The sequence below is a fragment of the Natrix helvetica genome (assembly GCF_964273705.1).
Source record: "Natrix helvetica genome assembly, chromosome: 2".
Lineage (NCBI taxonomy): Eukaryota > Metazoa > Chordata > Lepidosauria > Squamata > Natricidae > Natrix > Natrix helvetica.
This window is the reverse complement of record NC_138552.1, coordinates 48,486,651-48,513,369: the sequence shown is the minus strand read 5'-3', so window position 1 is coordinate 48,513,369 and position 26,719 is coordinate 48,486,651. Positions and strand designations below refer to the sequence as shown.

The 26,719-nt window shown below is 40.9% G+C and overlaps 1 protein-coding gene across 1 annotated transcript; it reads left to right on the top strand.

Annotated features, from left to right (window-relative positions):
• Positions 1–5,803: 5,803 nt before the first annotated feature.
• LOC309387349 (general transcription factor II-I repeat domain-containing protein 2-like) lies at positions 5,804–7,372 on the top strand (the record flags this gene model as incomplete). Its single annotated transcript, XM_081943822.1, has 1 exon — positions 5,804–7,372. One exon carries the CDS (start codon positions 5,804–5,806, stop codon positions 7,370–7,372), a length of 1,569 nt encoding a protein of 522 aa, XP_081799948.1.
• Between the last annotated feature and the right edge of the window lie 19,347 nt (positions 7,373–26,719).

The window sequence follows — 26,719 nt, the reverse complement described above, 5'->3', positions numbered from 1 at the left end:
GCTGCTTCTGCAGCACCTCATCAACTAAATAAATTGTCATTTGTTATAGCAAGGATGGGAAAGAGTTGGTTTAGTCCTCAGTTTTAATTAAATTATTTAATTTTAACTAATTCTCCCTTCCTAGAGACTCCTGCAAATTAGAATAAGTGATTCTACAGAATGTTCATTTGCATGAATTTTGCAGTTTTCTGCTCAAGAAATATAGAATAAAATTATATACATTAGAGAAAGTTAACTGTAAAAAGTAAAGGAAGTTGAGTATGAAAAGAACTGTGATTTAAACATTTAAGTATTTGTAAACAATCCCAGAATTGATACAAATGAATAAAATAGGTTTATGAATGAATTCATGCAATATAGATACAATTCATAGATCAATTTCTGAGCCTATATAAGATACTCTGCACTGTCTGTCTCTCCATAGGTACTTTTTCTACATACATTCAGTATCTGATGGCATATCTGTAGCAAGCCATATATTTTCACTAATTACCTTCCCGATATACTTTCTAGATATCTAATTTATGTCACTAATCATGTATACCAGTATGATCCCTTCTGTGTATCTTTAAAAAAAATAAAATTAAGTATACAGTTGGGTTATCTGAAATATACCAGTTTGGAAAACTGAAACCGACCATTAAAATTGGACATAAAAAGTAGTCTTTGGGGTAGAATAAAGTAAAGTGCTTGTTACTCTTGCCTTATTCTTTTTACATTCATTTACATCTAAAATCTAGCATTAATCATGTGCACTAAGCACATTTCATCTCTAAAACTAAAATTGCATTATAAAATTCCAAATTGCTGCTTTGTACAGCAAAGGCAATTCTTACCTTAAAACAAAACTTAGGAGACAGAAAGACACAGGGAAGTACATTAAAAGTCAGCTTTCAAAAGAAAATCTAAAAAGCAGTCAAAAGCACAGAAAGGTGAAATTACATTAGATTATTTCACTTATTAAAAACAGAGCTTTAACCCACTAATTAGTTAAGGAGTGTTTGTCTAAGCACAACTTCTAAGGTAGCACAATGAAACTGGCTTTTAAAAATAAATCAATTTCATATCGCAGATTTGATAATTGCAGTATCAATATAGCAGCATCAGAAACAGCAAAGGTCTCTTGGTGCATGAAAAATTCAGATTGATATCAATAATATCATTTTATTTTGTTCCCTTCCATCAGATTACAATTACTCCATGAAGGGTTCAACTTAAATCATTTTGGCTTGGGTATAAAATAGTAGGATTTAAAGTTGTGGGGATCAATACAAATCTGGCCAATTCTACCTTTCACAGTAATATAGCAGTATTTCAACCCAGAAAATGATGTGACAGTACTGTTCAGGTATCTGAAGAGCTGGCGTACAGCAGAGAAATTTCCACCCAGGATTGACATGTAGTGGTGATTGGCAACGTGGGACTATATCAGTGATGGCTAACCTTTTTCTCCTCACTTGCCAAAATTGTGCGTATGTGTGTGATAGTGTGCATGTGCATGCCCACACCCATAATGCAATGTGCCCTGCCCCCTCACGCATGCGTGCCTGGTTCCCCCCTCCCCCTGGATGTATGTGACCCCCCCATACATGTGTGTGACCCCCATGTCTATTTTGAGCCTAGCAGGCCTCCCTGAAGCCTCCTGAAACCAAAAATGGAGTGTGGGGCCTCCCACCACACTCCCCCAATGCATGCACACATGAGTCTCCTGTGCATGTGCGTGCATCTCCCACATGCATCGCAGAGACCTGAAAATCAACTGACGAGTGGGAGGTGCTCATGCATGCCCTGTGGAGCTAAGATAGGCATTGGCTCGCGTGGCCGCAGAGGGGGCTCCATGTGCCATCTGGGGCATGTGTGCCACCTGGGGCACGCATGCCATAGATTCACCATCATGGGACTATATGCACTAAGTAATTTAATCCAGATTTCAAAATATCTTAAAATGGCAAGAAAGGCTTTGAAATTCTTGCAGATGTCAATGAGAGCTTTTTAGGCATACTTGACTGAATTCAAAGAGTGGAAGCATTCTACCATATACAGTACGTTCTTCAGGTCTGTCTATACTGAAACATAACTAGTAAAAATGTTATAGCAGTGATACAACCTCTGATGAACTAAAATATTTTTTTTTTTTGGTTTTGTTGACCACTGCTCCAGGTCATTGTAATTTCATAAGTGGCATAGTAATCTTATTTAAAATATGTTACAGGCAGCTGAGAGAAAGCCACTGCCCATGAACAAATCAATATGCATTGTGTGCATTCAACTGTTCAATAATCAATTGAGTCTTGTTATGAGGAAATAAATGCTAAAAGTCTTCAAAGTTAATTTCAATTGAAAGCTTTTACAAGGCTATGAAATTATTAAAAGTTTTGTGCTTTTTGCTCTTCTTTTCAAAAATAGGTAAGCTGTGTATTTTGTTTTATTTTTTGAGACAAGGGTACATCTTAATTTTTCTTTTCATTTTAAAGCTTGTGGAAATGAAAAACGTTTATTGTAATATTGCTTTGCTATAACTTCCTTATGCTACTCTAGGTATAGCTAGTCTAGAAAAAAGAAGGACTAGGGGTGACATGATAGCAGTATTGCAATATTTGTGGGGAGCTGCCACAAAGAAAAAGAGGTGATTTTCCAATCCAGAAGGAAAGCACCAGAAGGCAAGGCAAGAAGCAATGGATGGAAATTAACCAAGGAAAGAAGCAACCTAGAACTAAAGAGACATTTCTGACAGTGAGAACAATTAACCAGTAGAACAGCTTGCCTTCAGAAGTTGTGGGTGCTTCATCGCTGGGAGGTTTTAAGAAGAGACTGAACAGCCTGTCCAAAATGGTCCCTTCCAGCTCTATTTTGATTGACTGTACTAGCCATGTTGTTTGGTGCAATGGGCATCGAAGTTCATCTTTACTAAGTGATTTGTAACATTCCAAACAATCCCCCACAAATTGTTGACTCTTGCAAGATGGTACTAGCAGCTCTAGTACATGTCTGGTTCAAAGAACAGGCTCTTCTAGGTAACTTCCATTTAAAACATTTGGCAAAAAAAGTACTTGTCCAAGATGCAACAATCTGTCTCGCATTGATTTTTCTGTCTCCAAATTCAGAGACATCTGCTTTCTGATGCAGACACACAGACACACTCCTTCTCTCTTTTTTTTTCTCCCTCCTCCCCTTTCCCCACACATTGATAAGATGTCTGTTCTTTGGTGAAAGCAAGCCCTCTTCTGGATCAGGTGATTCTCAACGTAATTATCAATTCAAATTGGACAAAAGGGCCAAGCAGAGAACAAATCCCAGAAGCCCAGCTACAGAAATTTACACCTGTTGCTGCATCACCAAAGCCATCGAAAAAGACTGAGTTAGTGGTAATGAAGGAAAGCAGTGATGGGAAAAGAGTGATTTCCTCTATTCCTTTCCAGCTAACTTTAGGATCTGTCACCAGCATACCAGGGATGTTGGGGAGGGGGTTTGTAAGAGAGAGAACTTCTCACATAGGAAAATCCAAACCAGTGTTGGGGAAAAGTGGACATCTCAGATGTTTGATTTCTTGTCCTTTTCTTTTTCTGACAGCAAATTAAGTTTTGCTTTTTCTATCCCAAGTTTACTTGCCACTTTAGGAATCTTTGCCACTGCAGACTAGTAATAGAAGCTTTCAAAACTTCTAGTTACTAGTCTGCAGTGGCAAGGATTCCTAAAGTGGCAAGTAAACTTGGGATAGAAAAAGCAAACCTTAGTTTGTTTGTTTATTTATTTATTTATTTATTTATTTATTTATTTATTTATTTATTTATTTGATTTGATTTGATTTGATTTGATTTCTAGACCGCCCCCTCTCCCCGAAGGGACTCGGGGCGGTGTACAGGTACCAAATTAAAAACCTTACAAATAATCATAAATATAGTTAAAATCGAATTAAACTTTAAACCCCTGTACAAATTTATAAAAATTAAAAACTCAGCCTAAGACCACCCACGAAATTTAAAAATACAGACTGAGGTGGGAGAGCTAGAATTAGGCCAAGCCGGCTAGATTAAACAGGTGGGTTTTTAGCTTCTTACGGAAGAGCGGAGGTCCGTGGTTGTTCTAATATCAGGGGGAAGGTCATTCCAGAGAGTCGGGCCCATCACAGAGAAGGCCCTTCCCCTGGGCGCCGCCCGCTGGCACAGCCTAGTGGACGGCACCCGGAGGAGTCCCTCTCTGTGTGAGCGAATCGGCCGAAGGGATGTGTGGGGCAGGATACGATCCCGCAAATAACTAGGCCCTGTGCCATGGAGCGCTTTGAAGATGAGTTTGCTATCAGAAAAAGAAAAGGACAAGAAATCAAAGCTATGGCAACTTTTTCTTCTAAGGAATGGTTGTTCAATTCTCTAAATAGGTATTCAGCTAGAGCAGAGGTAGTGAACTATAGCCCTTTTATGACTTGTGGTCTTCAACAACCAAAATTCCTGAGCCGGCTGGTTCAAGAATTTTGGGAATTGAAGTCCACAAGTCATAAAAAGCACCATAGTTCAACACCCCTGAGCTAGCAAGAGAAACAGGTGCCAGGCTCGCACAAAGCCCAGAGATGCAAAGAGAAGGTGAAAGTAATACAGTTATAAATGACAGTAGAGTCTGAAACACTAAACTGTGTACTAAACTGCACCTCTTCATATTTTAGCATTAAGAAAAACAATTTCACCAGAAAGAATTCTGGGCTTTACTTCAGGTTTTCACCCTTCCTGTTAGATAGGGTGAACGGATGAGACAGGACTCAGGCTCCAGTGACAACAACAGTTCTTTATTCAGCAAACTATGTACAGATTCAGCACTGGCCTGTCTGACAGCTAGCTCTTTTATAGGGAGCTGTCAGGTGGCTCAGCCAATCGGCTTTTAGTATTTTTCTGCCAGAATGGATGACCATGGTGGAGCATATTGCTCCAGTCTCAATATGTAACACTTCCAACAAAAATCCAAAATCCTGGCTTGTTTAAATAACAATTCATTGGACTATAACAGGGGTGGCGAACACGCGGCTCGCGAGCCGCATGCGGCTCCCGGCCAAAATAAATGAGGCTCTTTGCCTCTTATCATTATTTAGTATACTGTGGCTCGGATCGCGCGCTAAACCCGGAAGTACAGTCGACGCGACAACGCTTGCCTGCGCTCCACCAGCTCGGCTTCCGTTCCCAGCTGAGCTGGTGGAGCGCAGGCAAGCGTCGTCGCGTCGACTGTACTTCCGGGTTTAGCGCGCGATCCGAGCCACAGTATACTAAATAATGATAAGAGGCAAAAAGCCTCATTCATTTTGGCCGCGAGCCGCTTGTTAAGTTAAGATGAAGTCTTAAGTTAAGATGAAGTGGAAGATGAGTGACTAGCTTGTGGCAGTTCTTTTATACACCTATTGCTTACACTTAGAACAAGCTCGCGCGATACGAGCCACAGTATACTAAATAATGATAAGAGGCAAAGAGCCTCATTCAATCACATCTTGCCGTTAGTAGTGTGGAGGACGCAGCACACCCTCACCATCACTGCAGGATTTTTACCCTCACTCAAAATGGCAAAATGCAAAGCTAAACCAAAATATGAAGATGAACACAGGACATTTTTGGAAGAATGGGAAGATGCTTTCTTCTTTATTGAACGGAATGGGAAAGCGCTGTGTTTAATATGCAATACTATGATATCACATTTCAAGGTTTCAAATCTTCAGCGTCATTTTAGCACTCTCCATGCAAATATTGACAAGGAATTACCCAAAGGTACTGAACTACGCAAGCAAAAATTGAGCACCTTGAAAAGCCAGGTAAAAAGACAGTCTTGAATGTTTCAGCAATTAACCAAGCATGGAGAAAGTGTGACCCTTGCATCCTATAAAGTGGCGTGGAACATTGCCCGTGCTAAAAAAACATACAATGAGGGGGAGTTTCTAAAACAGTGTTTTGCTGATGTAATTGAAACCTTGGCTCCAGACAATAAAAAACTCAAAGATTCCATCAATGATCTCCAGCTGTCACGGCACACAGTTGAAACCAGAATATCAGACATAAATAATGTGATTGAGTCAGATCTACATGCAGACTTGAACGCATGTGCTTATTTTAGTGTTGCATTAGACGAGTCATGTGACATACAAGACAAGCCACAGTTGGCAATATTTGCGCAAATGGTTTCTGAGGACTGCGTGATTAAAGAAGAGCTTCTCGACATTGTCGCATTAAAAGACAGAACTCGCGGTACTGACATAAAAGAGGCAATGACTGCCATTTTTAAAAAAGCGAATATGTCTTTTGAAAAACTCACCGCAATAGTCACGGATGGAGCACCGTCGATGAATGGCTCAGTAAATGGACTTGTGGGTCTTTGTAAAGGTGATGACGCCTTTCCTGAATTTTGGAACTTCCACTGCATCATCCATCGTGAGCAACTTGTGTCCAAAACACTGAATTTAGACCACGTTATGAAGCCTGTGATGGAGATTGTGAACTACATCCGTACGCACGCCCTTAATCACCGGCAATTCAAGAACCTCATTGCAGAACTTGACGCAGACTTGCCCGGTGACCTGCCACTGCACAGCGCAGTGAGATGGCTCTCAATAGGCAAAGTAGTTTCGTGCTTTTTTGAGCTTTTTGAAACAGTAAAATTGTTTATGGCAGAGAAGAACAAAACATATCTTCTGCTTTCAGACCCTGAGTGGCTTATGGATTTGGCATTTTTAGTGGACATGCTTTCACACTTGGATAAACTAAACGTGGACCTGCAGGGGAAATTAAAAACTCTTCCTGAGCTGACACAAAGTGTTTTCTCCTTTGTAAACAAGTTGAAGCTTTTTAAAGCACACATTCAAAACAGCAATCTATCCCATTTTCCTTCTTTGCGCAGCACCCTGCAGAAGACCGGTGTTAAAAGAAATATAGCTGGATATGTGAAACAACTTACACAACTGCAAGAGAAGTTTACTTTGCGGTTTGAGGACTTGGACCAAAAAAGACCACAGATCACTTTTCTCATCGACCCGTTTAATGCTGACACCGACTGCCTGAAAACCCCACTTGTTACTGATGAGGCAGCGAGTGAACTAGAAATGATTGAGCTACGCGAGGATGATAGACTGAAATCTCTTTGGAGGGAAGGCCATGTTACGTTTTGGAGAGCTGTGCCAACTGAAAAATACCCGTGTGTAAAAAGAGCCGCTCTCAAGCTGCTGTCTATGTTCTCGTCAACATACATCTGTGAGAAGCTGTTTTCTACTTTGAAACACGTGAAATCAAAGCACCGGTCCATTCTGACTGACACTCATGTAAAGGAACTGCTCCGAGTGGCTACAACTGAATACAAACCTGATTTGCAGAAGATTACTGAAAACAAAAGATGCCAGAAATCCCACTGAGATTATCATCCCATCACTCCAACAAGGTAACAAAAAACACCTGACTGAGCATGTTATATTATGTGTTTAATATATTATTGTTAAAATTATATGCTTTTGTGTGAGTGTTTGTCTGTTTTGGCAGGTCACTGCGTGGTGTGGCTCTCTGACTCTCACAGTTTAAAATTTTGGCTCTTTTTGTTGAACTTGTTCGCCACCCCTGGACTATAATAACCTTCAAGTCCCCGAGTCCTCTCATCACTTTAGGAGTTGTGAAATGTTATTTGTTGCGTGTTTATAAAATTACACATAGTTTTTTTTCAAAGAAGGAGAAGTGAAATAGCAAAATGTGATCCCATTCAGAGTATAGGAAAAGGGAGAGTTTTTGTCTTGACTTCCACTAGAAAGTCATAACAGTCAAGTATCTGCAACTGGGTGATCAAAGCCCCACTCTCTTTTCACAGTGACACACATAAAAGAAGGGTAGGGGTTCGATTACATGGTCACAGCTACCTGCTTGATTTTTGTGTCCCACACCACACAAGAAGCCCTTATTTGTAAAGGATTAATCCAGGGGGAAAAACAGAAACTGGGATCAGTGACCAGTTAGACTTTTTATCAGGAAAAGCCAGTAATGACTGTAAGAAATTCATATTTAGCTATTGCAAATAAATGCAATCCATCACCAAAGCTAATGTCAAAATGCAGTCAGACAAATACACACACAGTGTAAATTCAAATATATTCATGGTTCAGAAAAGAATATCTTCCTCTTCTTCAATGAGTACATTCAATTCTGAACCCTCAAGCAGAATATGTAAGAACTGCAGCAAGCCATTCTCAAAGAACCATGCCTCTATTTGCTCTAGTCCCCAAAAAGCCTGTCCCTACACCAAGAATTCTTCCGTATCAAAATTACAATGATAAAGCTCGCCCTGCAATAAACTCTTGCTCAATTTCTCCGCTGTTGCAGTTAATAGTGTTTTTATTGCTGTATTATAAAGACATATTTCATTTGCTGAACCATAAACAATACTCAAACAGGTTTCCACCCGAGATATCTCATCTTTGCTTCCTGCAATCTGAAAATGAAGGGCTTACTGTCTTTCATTGCTGGCCTGAGATTTGCTGCTCTCCATTCATCATGCAGTTGCAATCTGTTCTGGGAAGCAAAATTAAAGCACTGGAGTGCAAGCAGCAGAATGGTTAGTACTACACGAGAAGTCTGCTGATCCCTTGATTTAAATTGGAGTGTGCTGTGCACGGGGGAAAAATTCTTCACTTGATAGGAGAAATGTAATAGCGCCTTGATACTCATGTTGATTTCAGGGGGCAAAAAGGGGACCTGGAGAATGTGCACCCAAATGCCAGGACTTAGAGAAAGGAATATGAATTTGCATACAAAATACAAATGATGAAGGAATAGGCTGGCTCAAATTTAAGTTTGGAAAAAAATGAGAAAGTGAGTAAAACTGGGAGTTAACACAGCCACCAGGTCTCAATAATCTAATGTTTGGTGAGCCTTTATTTATTAGGAATCTGGTTATTCAATCTATTAGTTATATTATATATCTGACATGAAGTTCAGATACTTAATGACTATAACATCCACGTTTTGTAAATACAATTCCACATAGCTTCCAGAGAGTTTCATTTCTTTGAAAAGTGAATCTGATTTGAGCTGCCAGGCACCAGTAAGGAATGTGTTCAATCTCATCAAAAGCAATTTTCCCAAAGATTAGTTGTGTGAAGGACAGCAGTCCCAGGGAGCATGATGTGAAACTGAGAATAATGGGACCAATGGAGAGGCCAAAGTTCAAAGACCCTTACAGGAGACCACATCTGTAGTACTCATGATTTTAAGTGCATTTTTTATTTATAAAGCATTTGAGGAAAACGCAATAAGAAGCAATATCTCAAGCTAGCCAACTGAAACTTGGTAAATTATGTTCAGCATTTTTGTTCTATTCATGATAGGAAGATTAGGTTTATGGGGGAGGGGATCTTCCACAAACGAAAGTACACTCTTGATTCACTGAGCAAAACTGTTGGATTCAACCCAATGATCATACCCAAACTTCTTTGGGAATCCTAATAATATTTACAGGAATACCTTTATGGTTTAACAATTCCTTTTAGCAGAGTGTTATTGATGGTTTTGCAAAGTATGCTTTGTTTTGTTTTTGAAGATTAAAAGAAAAATTGCAAACATATCTTTAAGTTCTGTTCCTCAATTTAATCTCCAAAGATCTTTCAGGCTTTGTGCATTATAAAACTAATTAACCATCAAGGTAGCTCTTCCCCTGAGATTTAAAGGGTAACAAATTCAATCTGCCTGTCTTCTTTTGCATTTCCCTCAAACATCTGTTGCAGAATTCCGGAGTTGAGCATTTGGCACACTTTGGTGTGGAAAATTCCTATATATTGTAATTTGTGCAGAGAAATATAGTTGATGGTGTTGATTTTAGAACCACATTAAAATTCTCCAAAAACATTGCTGAAATATTACTCAATGTTATGCGCAACAATAGCTAAACTCTCTAGATAAAGCTCACGTTGATAGCATGACTTGTAGTTTGCACTTCTGAAGAGAAAGGTTAACAAATAGCCAGAATTTCTTTTTTCACACTTATGGACCCCCCCTAGTTAAATACATTCTTCCTTGTTTGTAACTATTCAAGTCAATAGAATAGTAATAGGTAGAAGTTAAGTATTAGTATTGGAGTTCCTTCTCCTCCTCCTTCTACAGTTAACTGTAATAATCAATACTCAAATCACACTTTGTGATTTTGTTATATTATTTGCAAATATTAGAAATGGCTTTACTAAATAGATTAACTGTTAGATTAATCAAGGTGCTGATGAAAAATCTGACTGGTCTATAAAAGCTGCAACTTCAAGGTGATTCTTAATACAAATCATTGTTGAAGGTGAGAAAATGTTTGTTGGGTTATAACATTACAACTTTTCTGTTTGAACTTCTTTTAGAATGGGAAAGGGAAAATCTCTTACATACTAGAGTGGGAAAAGGTTAAGTATGTATGCAAAATAGAAACAGATGGCTATAAAGATTTGTCTCATTGTTACATGGAAAACATATTACATTGTTAAATTTTAAAAACCTAAAAAACATTTTCAGAATCAGTGAAAATGGCTGAAGTAACATTTCATACCATAAAAACTTTAATCCCCTCCTAATCAGGACTAGTTAGGCCCACCAATTGTTAGTGTGTGACGGTTGGCCTATTCCAGAAAGCCTGATGTGACCCTTAAGATAACAGAAGGCACACATTTATTAGTCTATATTTTAACATTAGGATACTTGGAGAATGACGTTCAGATCTTTTTTCAGTTTAGTAATTGCCTTGGATAGCAACTGTTCATCCATAAAAAGCATTTTATGACCAATGTACATACTTACATCTAGTTTCTGTGTCTGACGAAGTGCATTGTTGTACAAGAGACCAGTGAACATCATAGTCTCTGTCTCTCTGTCTCTGTCTCTCCCTCCCTCCCTCCCCCGTGTGTGTGTGTGTGTGTGTGTGTGTGTGTGTGTGTGTGTGATGGTTTGCCTAGTGACTATTTTGCTGGAACCAAATGAGAACCACCTCTATTTGGTTACATTTGCACAAGACATGTGACAAAATCTTCTCTGTACTTTCCTGGATTCAAGAACTGTCTATCCCATGTGGGGATACTTAGTTCACTTTTTCATTGTCAGAATTATGAGTCTATTACTAAAATCAAATTTTATTTCAAAAGATCTTTTATCCACTTTATGACTAAGTTTTGTTGATTCCTTTTTTAAATTGTTTGCCTTTGTTGCTTTGCATTTTGGCATGTTGGGTTTTATTGCCATTATATTTCCATTGTTAATTTTATTATTATGTTTGTCTTATATTTAACAGTGAAATCCTATTCAAATCAACTCAAAAAAAGAGTTATATTTTTAAGTGAGCAAAAGCTACCTCAAGCTTTCACTCCTACATGCAGCACATAGTACATATCAGTATCAGTCTAATCTTTTGTCCATATTTCTCATCTTCCTTTAGCTGCATTGATTGCTACTTTCTATCTCTCCCTGCCTTGAATTCATTTAAGTTTGGAACATATTAATCAGATAAAGATTTCAATGTGTCTGTAATAATCTCACAGCTTCTGTTTTTTAAAAAGCAATTTACTGAGCCCAGGTAGAAGTGGTACTGCTTGACACAGCGCAAGTTATCCATGAAGTTTGGTGCCACATGTTCTACCCTGGATTAATCACATAACACAACCATTTGAAGCTTATGAATAACAATAGAGTCTGCAGTTACACCAGGCAAATGAAAATAAAATTACAAGGACCATCAATCTACATGCTTCAGGGTATCAGATAATCACCAGCTGGTGTGAGAAAGAAATTTACCTCCTTTGGTATGAGGCTCAAACCACAGGAAACATTATGGACTTTATACTGTGTTCTCTGAAAATCCATGTTGGTGTCTTGTGGAGAAAGGCTATTAAAATTAGATGGACTCTCATATGCTTTTTCTAAAAGAAAAATGTATTTCTATTAAATACAAGACATCTCAAGTAGACCATTTTCACTTCAGAAAATGCCAAATCTCTGATTACAGATCTTCAGAAGAATTGGATGGTAACACCTTTGCAATGTAAAGCCAGCCAAATAATTATTTTTCTGGGATTAAAGCTTGGGGTGGGGGTGGGGGGGTTGTATCTTTGGGGGAGGGTGGTTATTTGACATTAGGAATTTCTGTTTGTGATAAATAATACATCACAAACAAGTTAAAGGCCTATGTTATTTTATCCTCTTTTAATCTTTGCATCATGGTAGCGCATGTTACAAGTGGCGGGTAGTTCTGTGCACAATCCTGCTAATGGAGACAGACAGCCACAGCCACAAATTAACAGCAGTATATTAAGTCTATTGCAGAGCAATGTATTTTTCATGCAGCATAACTGTTAGTCCAGTAATAATATCATAGGATGTTATCCTAATGGCACTGTCCTGGTACTGTCATTCTATTTCATCATTACCTCTCATCCACATGATAGCATCTTCAGGGTATTACGTGCCTGCAGACTCACCTGCCTTAGTGTAAGTAACAACCCTAAAGCTGACATGCCAAATGCATACATTCACAGTGACTACTTCACTTCACAGACTTGCCAACTTTTCTCAGTATTGAAAAACGAAAAAAACTCTTTTCGGCTATTAAAAATGAAGGAGCTTGATCACTTCTGGTGGCCGAAGGCAATGGACGCGTGTGTCCGCCTTCTCGCTGCTTCGGTGGGCTCCCCTGAATCCTAGGGGAGCACAGGGTGCCTTTTAGTGGCACCCTGCCCTAGGGGCGGCTTGCTGGGACCCCCTGGAATGGCGGCAGCCACAGGGGGGTCTCCAGCTTTGCCCCAGGGGCTGTGGAGCATAGGGAGCATGCAGAATGCCAACGCGCACTTCGCCAAGCGCAGCCAGGAAGGAAGCGATTAATTTGAATGCAGCAGCTGAAGTGCGGTGAGGTGGGGGCTTTCCCCGGTCTTTTATAGTTTAACACCTTATTGATTGACTTGCAGTTTTTTTCTTGGACTTTGTTTCAACCAGTGGAAGAGTCCAAATTAGAGGGGGGAGAGAGTTTCCACCACCCTCGGAAAAGCGGCACTTGGAAAATCTCTCCCTCGCAAGGGAGAGAGAGAAAGTTTTTTTAAAAAGTTTAAAATACTTTCACTTCCCTTAATAAATGGGGAAAAAAACCTTTTTTTTCCTCTTCTGACTACAACTGTGAGAGAAAGGACGGTTGAACGGATTCTTCTCTAATTATCCATGGGAACTCTGACTTTGTTGTTTCCTGACGACCAGTGCTGGCTGAGCCAAGATGGCTCACTTCCTCTTTCTTCTTTGTCTTTGTGCATGAGACTCCTCCCTTGAAAAACTTGGTTGCCTTGAATTAATTTCCACCCCAGAGACCTTCAGGAGCCTCTTCAAATAAGTTTTTTTTCCTGGATTTGGAATATTTTGATCCACCCATCTGCTTTGGTCTTGAACTAAACGACTTATTCTCCTTTGGATTTGCCTGTTTGGTGGTCTCTACCAGCTGTGCTTTCCCACGGACACCATTCTCTGTATAGGACAATAACTATCTCCGAGCTTCATGATGGGTCTGAAAAAATTACCACCTGGAAAGGCCACATCGGCCCCCACATCTTCTACGTCCAGCCCCATTGCCCACCAGACACAACTGGGATCTTTTTTACAACCTAAAGCCCCTGAAGAAAGCTCAAAGGACTTGTCTACTCAGCAGATGCTTCAGGCTCTCTTAAAGGGTCAGGACGAAATGAAAAAACAGCTGCAGGACTTAAATGACCAGCTCAGAGAAACACAGCAAAAAACTACACAGAATGAGCAGAGGATAGGTGTACTGGAGAAGGGTGCGGCTGGGATGAGGAGCGACCTAGAGGCAGTCCAAAGGGGGAATGCAGAATTTGAGAATCCTGTGATAAAAATGGAATTTGAAAGGATGTCTTTTTTTCTTAGGTTTCAAAATTTACGAGAAGTCGAAAATTAAGATCTTAAAGAGATCATGACCACAATGTTAGCAGAATATATTAACAGAGATAAACAACAGCTTGGGTGGGATATTGACCTGATTTATAGGATTAATTCAGCCTATGCAAGAACACATAATGTTCCAAGGGAAGTTCATGTTAAATTTCTTAGAAAAACTACGAGAGATGAGGTTCTAGGAGCTTAAAGGGAGGACCATTAAAATATAAAGATAAAGAAATAACCATTCTTAAGCAGATCCCAAAGAAAGTAAGAGATAAGAGAAGGAAATATACCTTCTTAGCAAAAAAAAATTATATAATAACGGGGTTTGGTTTAAATGGCTGTTACCAGAAGGCATGTTGATTTTTTTGGGAGAGCAGTAGAATCAGAATTAACACAGTTGTGGAAGCAGAGGCTTTTATGAAAAAACATACTGCTCTCTTAGATGACGTGGGGGATGATATCACACAAGAAACAAAGCAGGGAGGGGCTGAGGCTCTCCCAGTGGACGGGGGGGAGGATGTGACAACAAGAAGACTCAGATCACAAAAGTGAATTGAAACACTATTCTAAATGTTGTTACAATGTATTTTCAAGGAAGTGACAAAAGTAAAATGATTGAAACATATTGATGATTTTGTGTAAACTTAAAACTGCTAATATCTATGCAAAAGTTTATAGTTTTTTATTTCTCCTTTTTGTAAAAGTTGCAAGACTCGGGGGGGCTTCTCTCCCCCCCACACGATGTAGCTGTCAAAATGTTCTATAACCTCTTAACCCCTTTTCCCTTGTAAAACTTTTAAAAATGAAGGAGCTTGGAGTAAGTCTGCAATGTTATTGCAACTGCGTTTTCTTTATTCTTTTAGTTATTATGATCACAGAAATCAATGTATTCATATCCAGCTATTACAAAGTCACAATAAATCCCTCCATCAAATTCAGGAGCTCATAAATACAGTAGAGCAAGCAGACATTTCCATTTCCTCCATTTCTGCATATATATTTTTATGGAGAACAAGAAGAGAATTCCCACTTCCTTAGCTACATTGGCCTGAGGTTAGGTGAATGCCAACAAGTCTTCTATTTCATCTACGCATGCCTAGGTCCAAAATATTAATCTGACTAAACTAACCAATCAACCCCCTTTATCTCCAGGCAACTCATCTAAAGCAGATTATGGAGCTCATAATAAATTAAGATCAACTTAACCTTTTTGGTTCAATTAATCTTATCAGATCTCTACCAAGAAATATAACTATCTACACCATAAATTGCATGTCATTAAATAAAGATTTAGGGTGACATATTCCAGAATATTGATTTTTTTTCCCCGCAGCTGCTTATTTATAATGTTCTCAAGCATCACAGAAGCAATAAAGTTTGCCTATCTAGATACATATCTACGTATTCTACCTCACTGGGGAGGAAAGATACCTAGAGCAGAGATTCGGGCTCCTAATGAAGAAGTTCTGTTTGCCTGCCAGAAACAACAGATAAATGACAAAGCAATTTTCACACTCCTTAATGAGATCCCAAGATACTTCGTCAAATTCCACACTGTTGAATAGATGAATTTAAACTCAGGGCTGCTTTCTTCCAATCTTAGAAATTACATCCTTCCCCCTCCTCCCCCGATGTGAATCAAGAAAGCTGGACAACAATGGAATAATGCATGGTTCACACACCTAGGGGTAACAAGATCTGCTAACAGTAGTTCCAGCATTTATTAACAGCATCACAATGAATAAGAAAGGAGCAAAGAATGATTTGTCACTTTTAAAATGCATCCACAATTGTTTTTCAGACTTTTTTCAAAAAAGGAGGAAAGGTGCCTGATTTAATGTAAGACTGCTGGGCAATTGAATGGTTAGCAGGACTTCCAGGGAGAATTGTTCAATTCTCTTTAGACACAATAGCCCAAATGTGGCCCCCGGTAATCACAAACCCACGTTTCTTACGAGTAACAAATAAATAAATAAATAAATAGAATCCATCTGAAAAGTACCATAGTCTGAAGTTTTTATTATTTGATTTGATAAGCCGACATGTTTTTGTTATGGATGAGCTATAGCATTTCCAGTTATTTACAGTTATTTGAAATTGATTACAATTTGGTTGCCTTATACATTAACTGCTGTGTTAAACATAAGCACTGATTTGTCCTGGATTTTTAAAATAATTTATTTTATTTCTTTTTGCATTTTACCACCTCTTCGATCTATATTTTTTAAAAAAAACATACTAGCTTTCAGCCTTTTAATCATTAATGAATGGTCTTTATTTTCTGCATATATTGTTTGATTTATAAAAAATAACGGTGTAACTCTAATAGGAACAACATATTGCTAAAATTCAGCATTCTGCTTCAGCTTTTTTATAATTATTTTTATTCATTTTTTATTAAACTTATTTGTTAATTATTTCACCTAAACACACCTCTGGATGGCTTACAGTCAATGAAAGCAACAGGATAAAACATTACAATAATACATATTACACTAAGGATTAACAAGAGCTGTCAAGGAAAACAGCAACTTGCACACAGGGAGAAGATGGGGTTTTATCTTAGTCAATTAACCATCTCCAGTATGTCATAAAAGTACAAAGACATGTCTGTATTTGTCAAAAAGTCAAGATGATGCTCATGCTTGCATGATCAAAGCCAACCTCCTTTTAATAGGTGCCACCCCAATGTAAAAAGGAAGGGAGCTTTTGAGCCTGTCATGTTTTTTAAAAAAAACTTGTTTGTTTGTTTGTTTATTGGACTTCATAAAACAAAAACAAGAATAAGAGAATAAAAATACAATGACAGGGATGATAGGCATGTTAGTACACTTATTCACACCCCGTCTACTGACCACTTAAGTATGAAGTAAGTATATCCTGCCTGGATGGATGGCAACTGACTAAAACTCAACCCCTCCAAGACGGAGTGGCTGTGGCTTCCGGACCCCCGGTTCAACCAGTTGCTTCCATCTCTGGCCATCGGGGGCGAGCAACTGGCCCCCGTGGAACGGGTGCGCAATTTGGGCGTCCTCCTGGATGCCCGGCTGTCCATGGAGGACCATGTAACAGCCGTGGCAAGGGGGGCGTTCCATCAGGTTCGCCTGATTGCGCCCCTTATTGGACCGGGATGCCCTACGCACAGTCACCCATGCGCTGGTGACGTCTCGCCTGGACTACTGCAATGCTCTCTACATGGGGCTTCCCTTGAGATGCACTCGGAGACTGCAGTTGGTCCAGAATGCGGCCGCGCGGGTGATTATGGGGAGGACTAGATACTCCCCTGTAACACCTCTCCTGCGCGAGCTGCACTGGCTTCCTGTAGTCTATCGGGTGCGTTTCAAGGTTTTGATTACGATCTTTAAAGCGCTTCATGGCACAGGACCTAGTTACATGCGGGATCGCATCCTGCCCCATACATCCCTACGACCAATCCGCTCACACAGAGAGGGACTTCTCCGGGTGCCGTCCACTAAACAGTGCCGGGGGGCGACACCCAGGAGCAGAGCCTTCTCTGTGATGGGCCCAGCCCTGTGGAATGACCTCCCCCGTGACATCAGGATGACTTCCGATCTCCGCTCCTTCCGTGTACAGCTTAAGACCCACCTTTTTCAATTATCTGGCCTGGCTCAACCCTAGTTTTTTCTTATTCCTCCTGACAGTCCTTTTAAATTTTAAATTGTGTTAAATTAAATTGTGTTATTATTAAGGGGTATTTTAATGGCTGATTTTTAACTTTCTTAATGTAATTGTTACCTCCTCCGTGCATGTATGTCTTTGTATATGTGTGGATTTGTTGTTTATGTGTTTGCACATATGTTTTTATGTTTTATATGTTTTATTGTACGCCGCCCCGAGTCCTTTTTGGAGAGGGAGCGGCTAATAAATTAAAAATTATTATTATTATTATTTATTATTTTTATAAATAACTCAAGGCAGCAAGTATATCCAACATATCTTTCTCCTTATATTTTCCCCACAATAACAACCCTGTGGGGTGTGGTGACCCTATTCTGGTGCCCTTTGATTTTATCCATTGTCAATTATTCAACGTATATCAGCAATAATGTCTCATGTTGCTGACATTTTTCAAAAGCCACTTGAACATCTTACATCTACTTTTCCATGTAAAAGGTAAAGGCAAATATCCCTCCCACATATGTGCTAGCCGTTACCAACTCTGGGGGGGCGGTGCTCATCTCTGTTTCAAAGCCGAAGAGACAGCGCTGTCCAAAGACATCTCCGTGGTCATGTGGCTGGCATGACTAAATGCCAAAAGCGAACGGAATGCTGTTACTTTACCACCAAACGGCTGACCTTTCTGATGGACAAGCTCAGCATCTTAGCCACTGAGCCGCCACATCCCTTACATTCCTTTCAATGTAAGGAATTATCTAATCTGCTTTAAATAATCCTATGCATTATTTTGCTAACATGTGAAATTAAGGATAGTGCCTCAGAGTTTACACACTCTGTTAAGTCTCCTTTCTTTGGGAATATTTAGATTTGCCTCTTGGTCTATGAGCTAATTAATGTTCTCCAGATCTGCTTATATAGCAATAGCATTTATGCTTATGTATTGCCCTATAGCATTTTATGATACTCTCTGGATTGTTTACAATGCAAACATTATTTGCATTTTGCCCCCAACAATCTGTGTTAGATGTTTGCATAAACTGCTGTGGTCTCCAGTCAGGTCCGCCACTAGGGCGGGAACAAGGGGTTGTTCTGATTGGACGAGAGGTCTGCCAGCTGATTGGACAGGAGGTCTGCCAGAGCAAGCTGGATCACTACAACCTAACTAATAAAGAGCTGTTATGTCACTACCGTCTGAAGTCTGTTCTCTCGTTGCCCGAATCTAACACTGACAACAAGGGTGGGATCGAGAGGCAGATAGGACGAAAATCTACTAACAGAATCTACGGATTCGATCCAGCCCCGGAGTTCGGCGGAAATTCCGGCAGCCATCTCAGCGCGGCAAATTCAAACGCAGGACAAGATGGCGATGCACGCTCCACCAACCCCATACAACCCAGTGACCGAGCATTGGGAATCCTACATGCTGAGATTTGAATGCTTCCTCGAGGCAAACGATCTCATGGGAGTACCGGACTCCTGGAAAAAGAATATGTTCCTGAGCTACTGTGGTCGAGAGGTCTTCGAGAGGGCCAGGGATCTCTCGGAGCCAATCCCCATCCAGGCGGTAACATGGATGGCGCTACAACAGACGTTGCAAACGCACTTCGCGCCAAAACCTTCCCGCCACGTTCGCCGCCACGAATTTAACATGCGGAACCAGAAGGCGGACGAATCCATCAACCAGTACGTTGCAGAGCTCTGAAAGGCAGCAACGCATTGCGAGTTCAGGGACCTGGACGATCACATCCTAGCACGCCTCATATGCGGGTTACGGGACATTTCATTACAGAAACGGCTATTGGCCAAATCCAACTTAAACCTGCAGATTGCGCTAGATGAGGCAAGAGCTTCAGAATCAGCAGACAGATCTACGGAGATGCTACAACGAGGGTACGGCTCACCCCAATCCGGAACCAGACAAACCCGGATGCATCACTAGGCCACCGATCAAGAAACCGAGGACAGCAAGTGCGAAGACAGCCATCGCATGCGCAGCAGCCACACAAAACCAGCGCAAAAATTCGAATCCTGTTTGCCGCCCTGCGCAAGCTGCGGAGGGAATCATCCCCGGTCTACCTGCCGATTTAGAGACGTTGTTTGCTCGCATTGCGACAAGATCGGGCACATTGCCAGAGCGAAGTCCCCGCTACAACATGGCAGCCGCCATCGTACCGCCGACAAAAGCCCACCCCAGGGGCTTGGCGAAAAAACAAAGGGCGCCCAGAGAGAGAACCAAGGGAGTCAGCCGAGAGAAAGTATTCCCAGAGAACCGAGAGAGAGTATTCCCAGGGAGCCGAGAGAGAGTATCCCCAGAGAGAACCACTAAGAACCTATCTCACCACAATAGGACAGGTCCGCACAAAGCGACCTAAAAAGCTGAAACTCACTGTGCTCCTGGAGGACTCGCCTTGCGAGCTTGAAGTCGACACAGGATCATCACTGATGATCATCTCGTGGTCAGCAATGAAAAAGGCGATTCCGAGCCTAAAGAAGCGCCAACTACGAACACCAGACATCCTGCTTCGATACTACCAGGGGAACAGGGTCCCCATCGTGGGTCAAGGCACGTTCCGAGTCCAGTTCAAGGACATCACAGCCCAGCTGCCTGTGACCGTAGCCAGCGCGCCACTGCAAAGCCTCCTGGGACTGGATTGGTTCGAAGCCCTGGGACTGGAAGTTACCAGAATCAACGCAGTGGGTAACAGCAGCACTGAAGGGATTTTTAAGGAGTTCAAGGATGTGTTCAGCCCCAGCCATGGTAAGTATGTGGGCAAACCCATCTCATTTAATTTGGATCCAAATGTGGCACCTATCAGGCTCAAACCTAGGAGAGTGCCTTTTGCGCTCCGTCCAAAAATAGATAAGGAAATTGATAAGCTGGTAGAGCAAGGAATCCTCGAACCAGTGGATCACGCTTGCTGGGAAACCCCAATTGTGACCCCCGTTAAGCCAGACGGGTCAGTCTGCATCTGTGCGGACTATAAATGCACAATTAATGTCGCCCTACAACAAAGCGCATATCCTGTGCCCGTAGTACAGCACCTATTGCACTTGTTGGGGCCAGGAATTTTTTTTGCAAAATTAGACATGGCACAAGCTTATCAGCAGCTGCCAGTGGATAGCGCCACGGCGGAGGCCCAAACTATAGTGGCGCACAGGGGTGCTTTTAAATGCAACCGGTTACAATTCGGCGTAAGCATCGCTCAGGGATTGTTCCAAAGCGTCATGGAACGGCTTTTGCAGGGCATACCAGGAGTCGTCCCTTATTTCGACGACATCTTGGTATCGGCTGCAAATGAGGAGCAACGTGTTAGGACTGTTTTGGCCAGAATTAAAGAAAAGGGTCTCCGCCTAAAAAAGGAAAAATGCCAAATTAACGTGCCCAGCGTAGAATTCCTGGGTTACAGGGTCGATGGACTGGGAATACACCCGACATCGAAAAAAATTAAGGCGATCCAGGACGCCCCCACACCACGAAATCAGACTGAGTTGCAGGCCTTCCTCGGACTTCGTAACTTCTACAGCATCTTTCTCAGACAGAAAGCCACCGTCGCTGAGCCATTGCACCAACTTCTAGCAAAGAACGCGAAATGGACCTGGGGACGTTCCGAGGCGGCCGCTTTCACCGCAGTCAAGCGCCTGCTGACGGCCGACTCTCTGCTAATCCAGTACAGCCAAACCCTACCACTGGTATTGACCTGTGATGCCTCACCTTTCGGCGTCGGCGCAGTACTCAGCCACAGAATGTCAAATGGGAACGAAGCCCCCATCGCTTTCTACTCAAGAACATTGTCTTCGGCGGAACGCAACTACAGCCAACTGGACAGGGAAGCATTAGCCGCTGTGGCTGGAGTCAAGCGTTTCCACGAATATCTCTATGGCTGCGATTTCAAACTTATAACGGATCACAAACCATTGCTGGGCCTACTGGCGGGAAACCGCCCCACGCCGGTCTCCCTCTCCCCGCGCATGACCAGGTGGACTGTTTTCCTGGCTGCATATTCCTACAAACTGGTACACCAACCGGGCTCTACATTGGGGCATGCAGACGCGCTCAGCCGCTGCCCGTTACCGGAACTGTTGGCCGACCCCACTCCTGAAGTACCGGTCCTTTTGATTGACTGTTTGGACAAAGGGCCAGTATCTTCTGTGGACGTTGCTAGGTTTTCTGCTAAGGACAACGTAATCAGACAAGTACAAACTTGGGTATGGGGGGTGTGGCCCAAAGGGATTGTGGTACCCGAATTCAAACTGTTTTGGTCTAAGCCTGATGAACTGTCAGTTTTGAAAGGTTGTTTACTGTGGGGGGATCAAGTTGTTGTACCGCACAAACTGCGGAGAAATGTATTAGAAGCTTTGCATGTAGGGCATCCAGGGATCGTACGGATGAAAGCATTGGCTAGGAGCTACGTGTGGTGGCCTAACATGGACAAGGAGATAGAGGAGTGGGTGGCTACTTGCAATCCGTGCCAGGAGTCCAGGCAAGCCCCCCCTGAAGCACCCGCTACGGAGTGGGACAAACCAAAAGCACCCTGGTCGCGAATACACATAGATTTCGCAGGACCAGTTCAGGGACAAACGTTCTTAATAGTTGTGGATGCATACTCCAAATGGTTAGAAGTAGTCCTGATGACTTCAATCACGGCAGAGGCGGTCATCAAGGTACTACGGCGACTTTTAGCCACGCACGGCCTGCCCGACCTCCTGGTCTCTGACAACGGGCCCCAGTTCACGGCCATGCAATTCGAACCATACTTAGCAAGTCAGGGAATTTGGCATGCCCTCGTCGTGCCATTCCAACTGGCATCGAATGGACAGGCGGAAAGAATGGTGCGCGCTGCAAAAGAGGCCCTCGCTAGGATGGGCCCGGGTGATTGGCAAAAACGAATCGATCACTATCTTTTAATCCAACACATTACCCCTAGCGACACGACGGGAAGGAGTCCCGCTGAACTCCTCATGGGTCGCCGGCTAAGGTCTCACTTAGACCGACTACACCCAAATTACTCTGCCACATCGCCCCCAGACTCCACAAGCAAAATTTGGAATTTTAGCATAGGGGATTCAGTATACGCCCACAACTATGCAGGGGGGACACTGTGGATTCTGGCAAAAGTAATAGGCATCCCCGGTCCTCGTTCCTACTTGTTAGAATTGGAAGACGGTAGGAACTGGAAAAGACACATCGACCAACTCCGAGGTCGCCTGACACACTCCAACCTACGATCATTGAACGAAGAACTCATACCATCAGAGAGATTGCAGACGCAACAACCCGACTCGCCCAGTGCAGACGACTACGGCACAACGGAGCCAGGGGTGGAACCTGAGACCAACGAAAGAACGGAGCAGTCCCCGAGCGAAGGGAACCAACAATCCCCAGCCAGGACAATGGAGCAAAAAGGACACTCCGATCCTACGCCCGTTCCGGCACAACTTCACAACCAGAACTTCGCAGGTCCACCCGAACAAGACAGAAACCCGCATACTTACAGGACTTTGTCACTAACCGGAACACTCCATCTAAGAGGGGAGGGGTGTTAGATATTTGCATAAACTGCTGTAGTCTCCACTCAGCTCTGCCACTAGGGCGGGAACAAGGGGTTGTTCTGATTGGGCGGGAGGTCTGCCAGCTCCCTATAAAAGGGGAGCTGCACGACCCCAGAGCAAGCTGGATCACTACAACCTAACTAATAAAGAGCTGTTATGTCACTACCGTCTGAAGTCTGTTCTCTCGTTGCCCGAATCTAACAATCTGTGTCTTTACTGACCTTAGAAAGATTAAAAGCTAAGTCAACCTTGAGCCCTGTCAGGATCAAACTCCAGGCTGTGAGCAGAATTTGCCTGCAATACTGTACTTCAACCAGGGCTTCTTGGTTAAAAGCTTCACTTATTCTTCTCTTCCTTGCTATATTTCTGTAGCTATTCTACTCCAGACTTCACTACAACAAAGCAGAATTGTAAAATATGGTTTTTAGATATTTTACTAGTATTTTGAGAATCTGTCATTCTGGTAAACTAACAGTATTTAGTGGTAGTTAATTACAGAGACTGGTCAGGAAGATGCCAGGACTGAACACTGTATCAAAAACAATTCAGATGAATTCTAAAGAAATCAACAAAACCGAGAATTAAAACATGCAAGATTTATTTTACATTCCTACAGATTAAATGCCTTTTGAGAAATTCTGATACATTTCTTCATTGATTTTTTATTTATTTTAAAATTATTATTTTGTAAGAGAGAGAGAGAGAGAAAGAGAGAGAGAGAGAGAGAGAGAGAGAGTGTTAAACCACTATATAAGAGTTAAAGATATGAAATTGGAGGAAAAAGAACTATAGCAACATGTTAAATAAGCGAGAACAGTAATAGTACAGTATAAAATGAAAATAAAACCATATATTCAATGAATACTAATTGTAAAGTAAGTGTGATGGACCCGTGGCTTTCACATTTCTCAGAAATACAACAGTTGGCCACCCTAGCATTGGTTATTTGGACTATCACTTGGTGTTGAATTGTGGTTCTGCAACATTTGAAGAGTTACACTTTCCCTATCCTTGTTGTAAAAACAAAACAAAAAAAGGATTTTCTGCACTTACTGATATCCACAAAGTATTTTTGCTTGTTGTTTCCCCAAAAACTAATTAGATATTTTGGAAAAGTAGTAACTGGATACTTAAAAGAAGAAAGAACAGCCCGCGTTTGAAGAAAGGAATATGTCCCAAGTCCAGCTGTTTCTGTAATATATTTCCAAGGATGGCATTAGAAACAGAAGAGAGGTTATAAGGGAGTGAATTCCACTAGTTCAGGATTTCAACCCAGTTTATAAAAGAGAAAAGTAATCTCTGTTAAATCTTGGCTGAATCTAAATCTATTTATTGGCAATTTACTTCGGTTTGGCAGAACCGTTTTTGAACAATTTGATTCTCCAGAGGTGTGTTGTCTACTTTTGCTTCTGTTCTTCTATCTTTTGATTTCTGTGTGTTCTTCTGTTGTGTTGCAATTATTTTGCCCAAAACTGTCATGTATATTAGTCTTTACCATAATTTTAATTTTAATAATCTTAAAACAATAGGTTTCTATGCACTATATCTATTTCCATACATAACAACTTTTTTTCTAATTATTTCAATTTATGTAATTAGATTTGAGTTATTTTTAAAAATAATTCTATTCTAATACTTTTTGTAACTATTTCGATGAATAACTGTGTTTGCGTAAAGTCAAAGAATAGTACTCCTCTATGCAAAACTTATTTTTAGTATATCTTTTTTCACTGAAAATTGTTATTGTGCATTTGCACAACAAATACTATGATTTCTAAATATTTCTCAAAATATACATTTAAAAAAAAGGTTATCATAATTATGACTATTGCTTTGCTCTAATCAACTGATTTCAAATGATTCTGCAGTCTTAATCATAACTGAAGCACTTTATTGATGATAAGCATATAAGCATTTGCTATAACAATGAAGTTACATGTGCCATTGTATTTCTGTTTTTCAATCCAAAATCTTTGGACCTTCACCTCCATCTTTCTCAAACTACTTTTCTCACAAACTAGGTTGTGTTATAAATGATGAGGCATGTGGCGAACAAATTGGAAAGACATGCTTCATCAACAATAGTTCCTTTGTGAGCCATTATAAACTGAACCAAATTAAAAGATGAACCAGGTGTCTAAATTTGCTTAGAAGAGAGTTTGATTATTCAGGAATTAGTTTTCTGTTTATTGTAAGCAAAGGTGTCATGTTAATTCTTCATAGGTATCCCATTTATGGTATGTGTGTTGACAATTGATAGTTGACAGATTATAACCTATCTCTTAACATATGGTCATCTCTTATCTCATGCTTTGTAAATAGCAACTCTTTTAGGAATAACCCTAATGATAAAAAAATGCATGCAGTGCCTATAGCAGGAGTGTCAAACTTGTGTCATCACAGGGGCATCATGTGACGTATAGCAACTTTTTCCCCTTTGCTAAATGGGTGTGAGAATTGCCCGTGTGTTACGCATTTGGCCATGGGCCACGAGTTTGACACCCCTAGTCTATAGGATGCAGCTTTGCTCAAGATTGTCTCAGAATGAGTCATATCAAGGATCAGTGCTAAACTGGAAAAATAATTGGGAAACTTCAGCTCATTAACTACAGCTCACGAATTATTTAACTACTAGATTCTCTTTATCCTGTAGCACCTAAGGAATTATGCACTTTATGATGTTATTTATTGTTATTTAAAGTTGATGATACTTTAGGACAGAGTGTTGCATCTGTGTTTCATCTAAGACAGTTTCATGATACATTAGTCAAATGAAAATATTTGTGATTAGAAAAATTTTTCTTTTCTTATTTATTTGTTAAATTTATTTGTCAACTACTGTATCTCACCAGGGGCCTACACTAGGCATCTTACAATAATGAAAAGGCAGAAAAAGTAAGAGGTGTGTAAACAGAACAGAAGGAAAATAATGCAACAATAAGCAATGACAAAGGAACACAGCAAAAATAAAGGCATAATAAGATAACCAAAAAGATGGGTGGGTGGGTGAGTGGGTGGACAGATGGAGAGCAGAGAGCAAGAGGGAAGGTAGAGTCTGCTAGCAATCCAGCAGCCACCTCTAGTGTGGAACTCCTCCATTTGGTCCCCAGGCCAATCAACAGAGCCAGGTCTTCAGGCTCTTGCAGAAGGATAGAAGATAGGAAAGATAAGAGGATAAGAAAGATAGGATGATTTTCTTAAAACAGAAGTACCAGATATCTTTTATTATGGATAAATAGATCTTTGTATTCTACAGAAGTCAAAGTTTCAGGCTTTTTTCACAATCTCAAACATTATTAAAACAGTAATAAAACTTATAGCATTGGTAATAGTAGAAATTATATCAAGGGTAGGACATATACTAACAGCCTCATCCAGATTACAGAGCTATAAATAAAGTGCAGATAGCCTAATATTTTTCCCTAACAACTTTGTAATCCTCAAGTTGAAAAAAAAAATCAGTTGTTGCAATTTTCCATATCAGTAAATTAGATAGTGTTGACTTTTTCATATAGTGATCTAAAATGGCCACTGTGCAGGTCTAACAAATTATTTATCATTTAAGATTTATTTCGAATGAAACCATGAGAATCCAGAAGGATAAACTACCTCAATGAATTCAGTAGGTATAT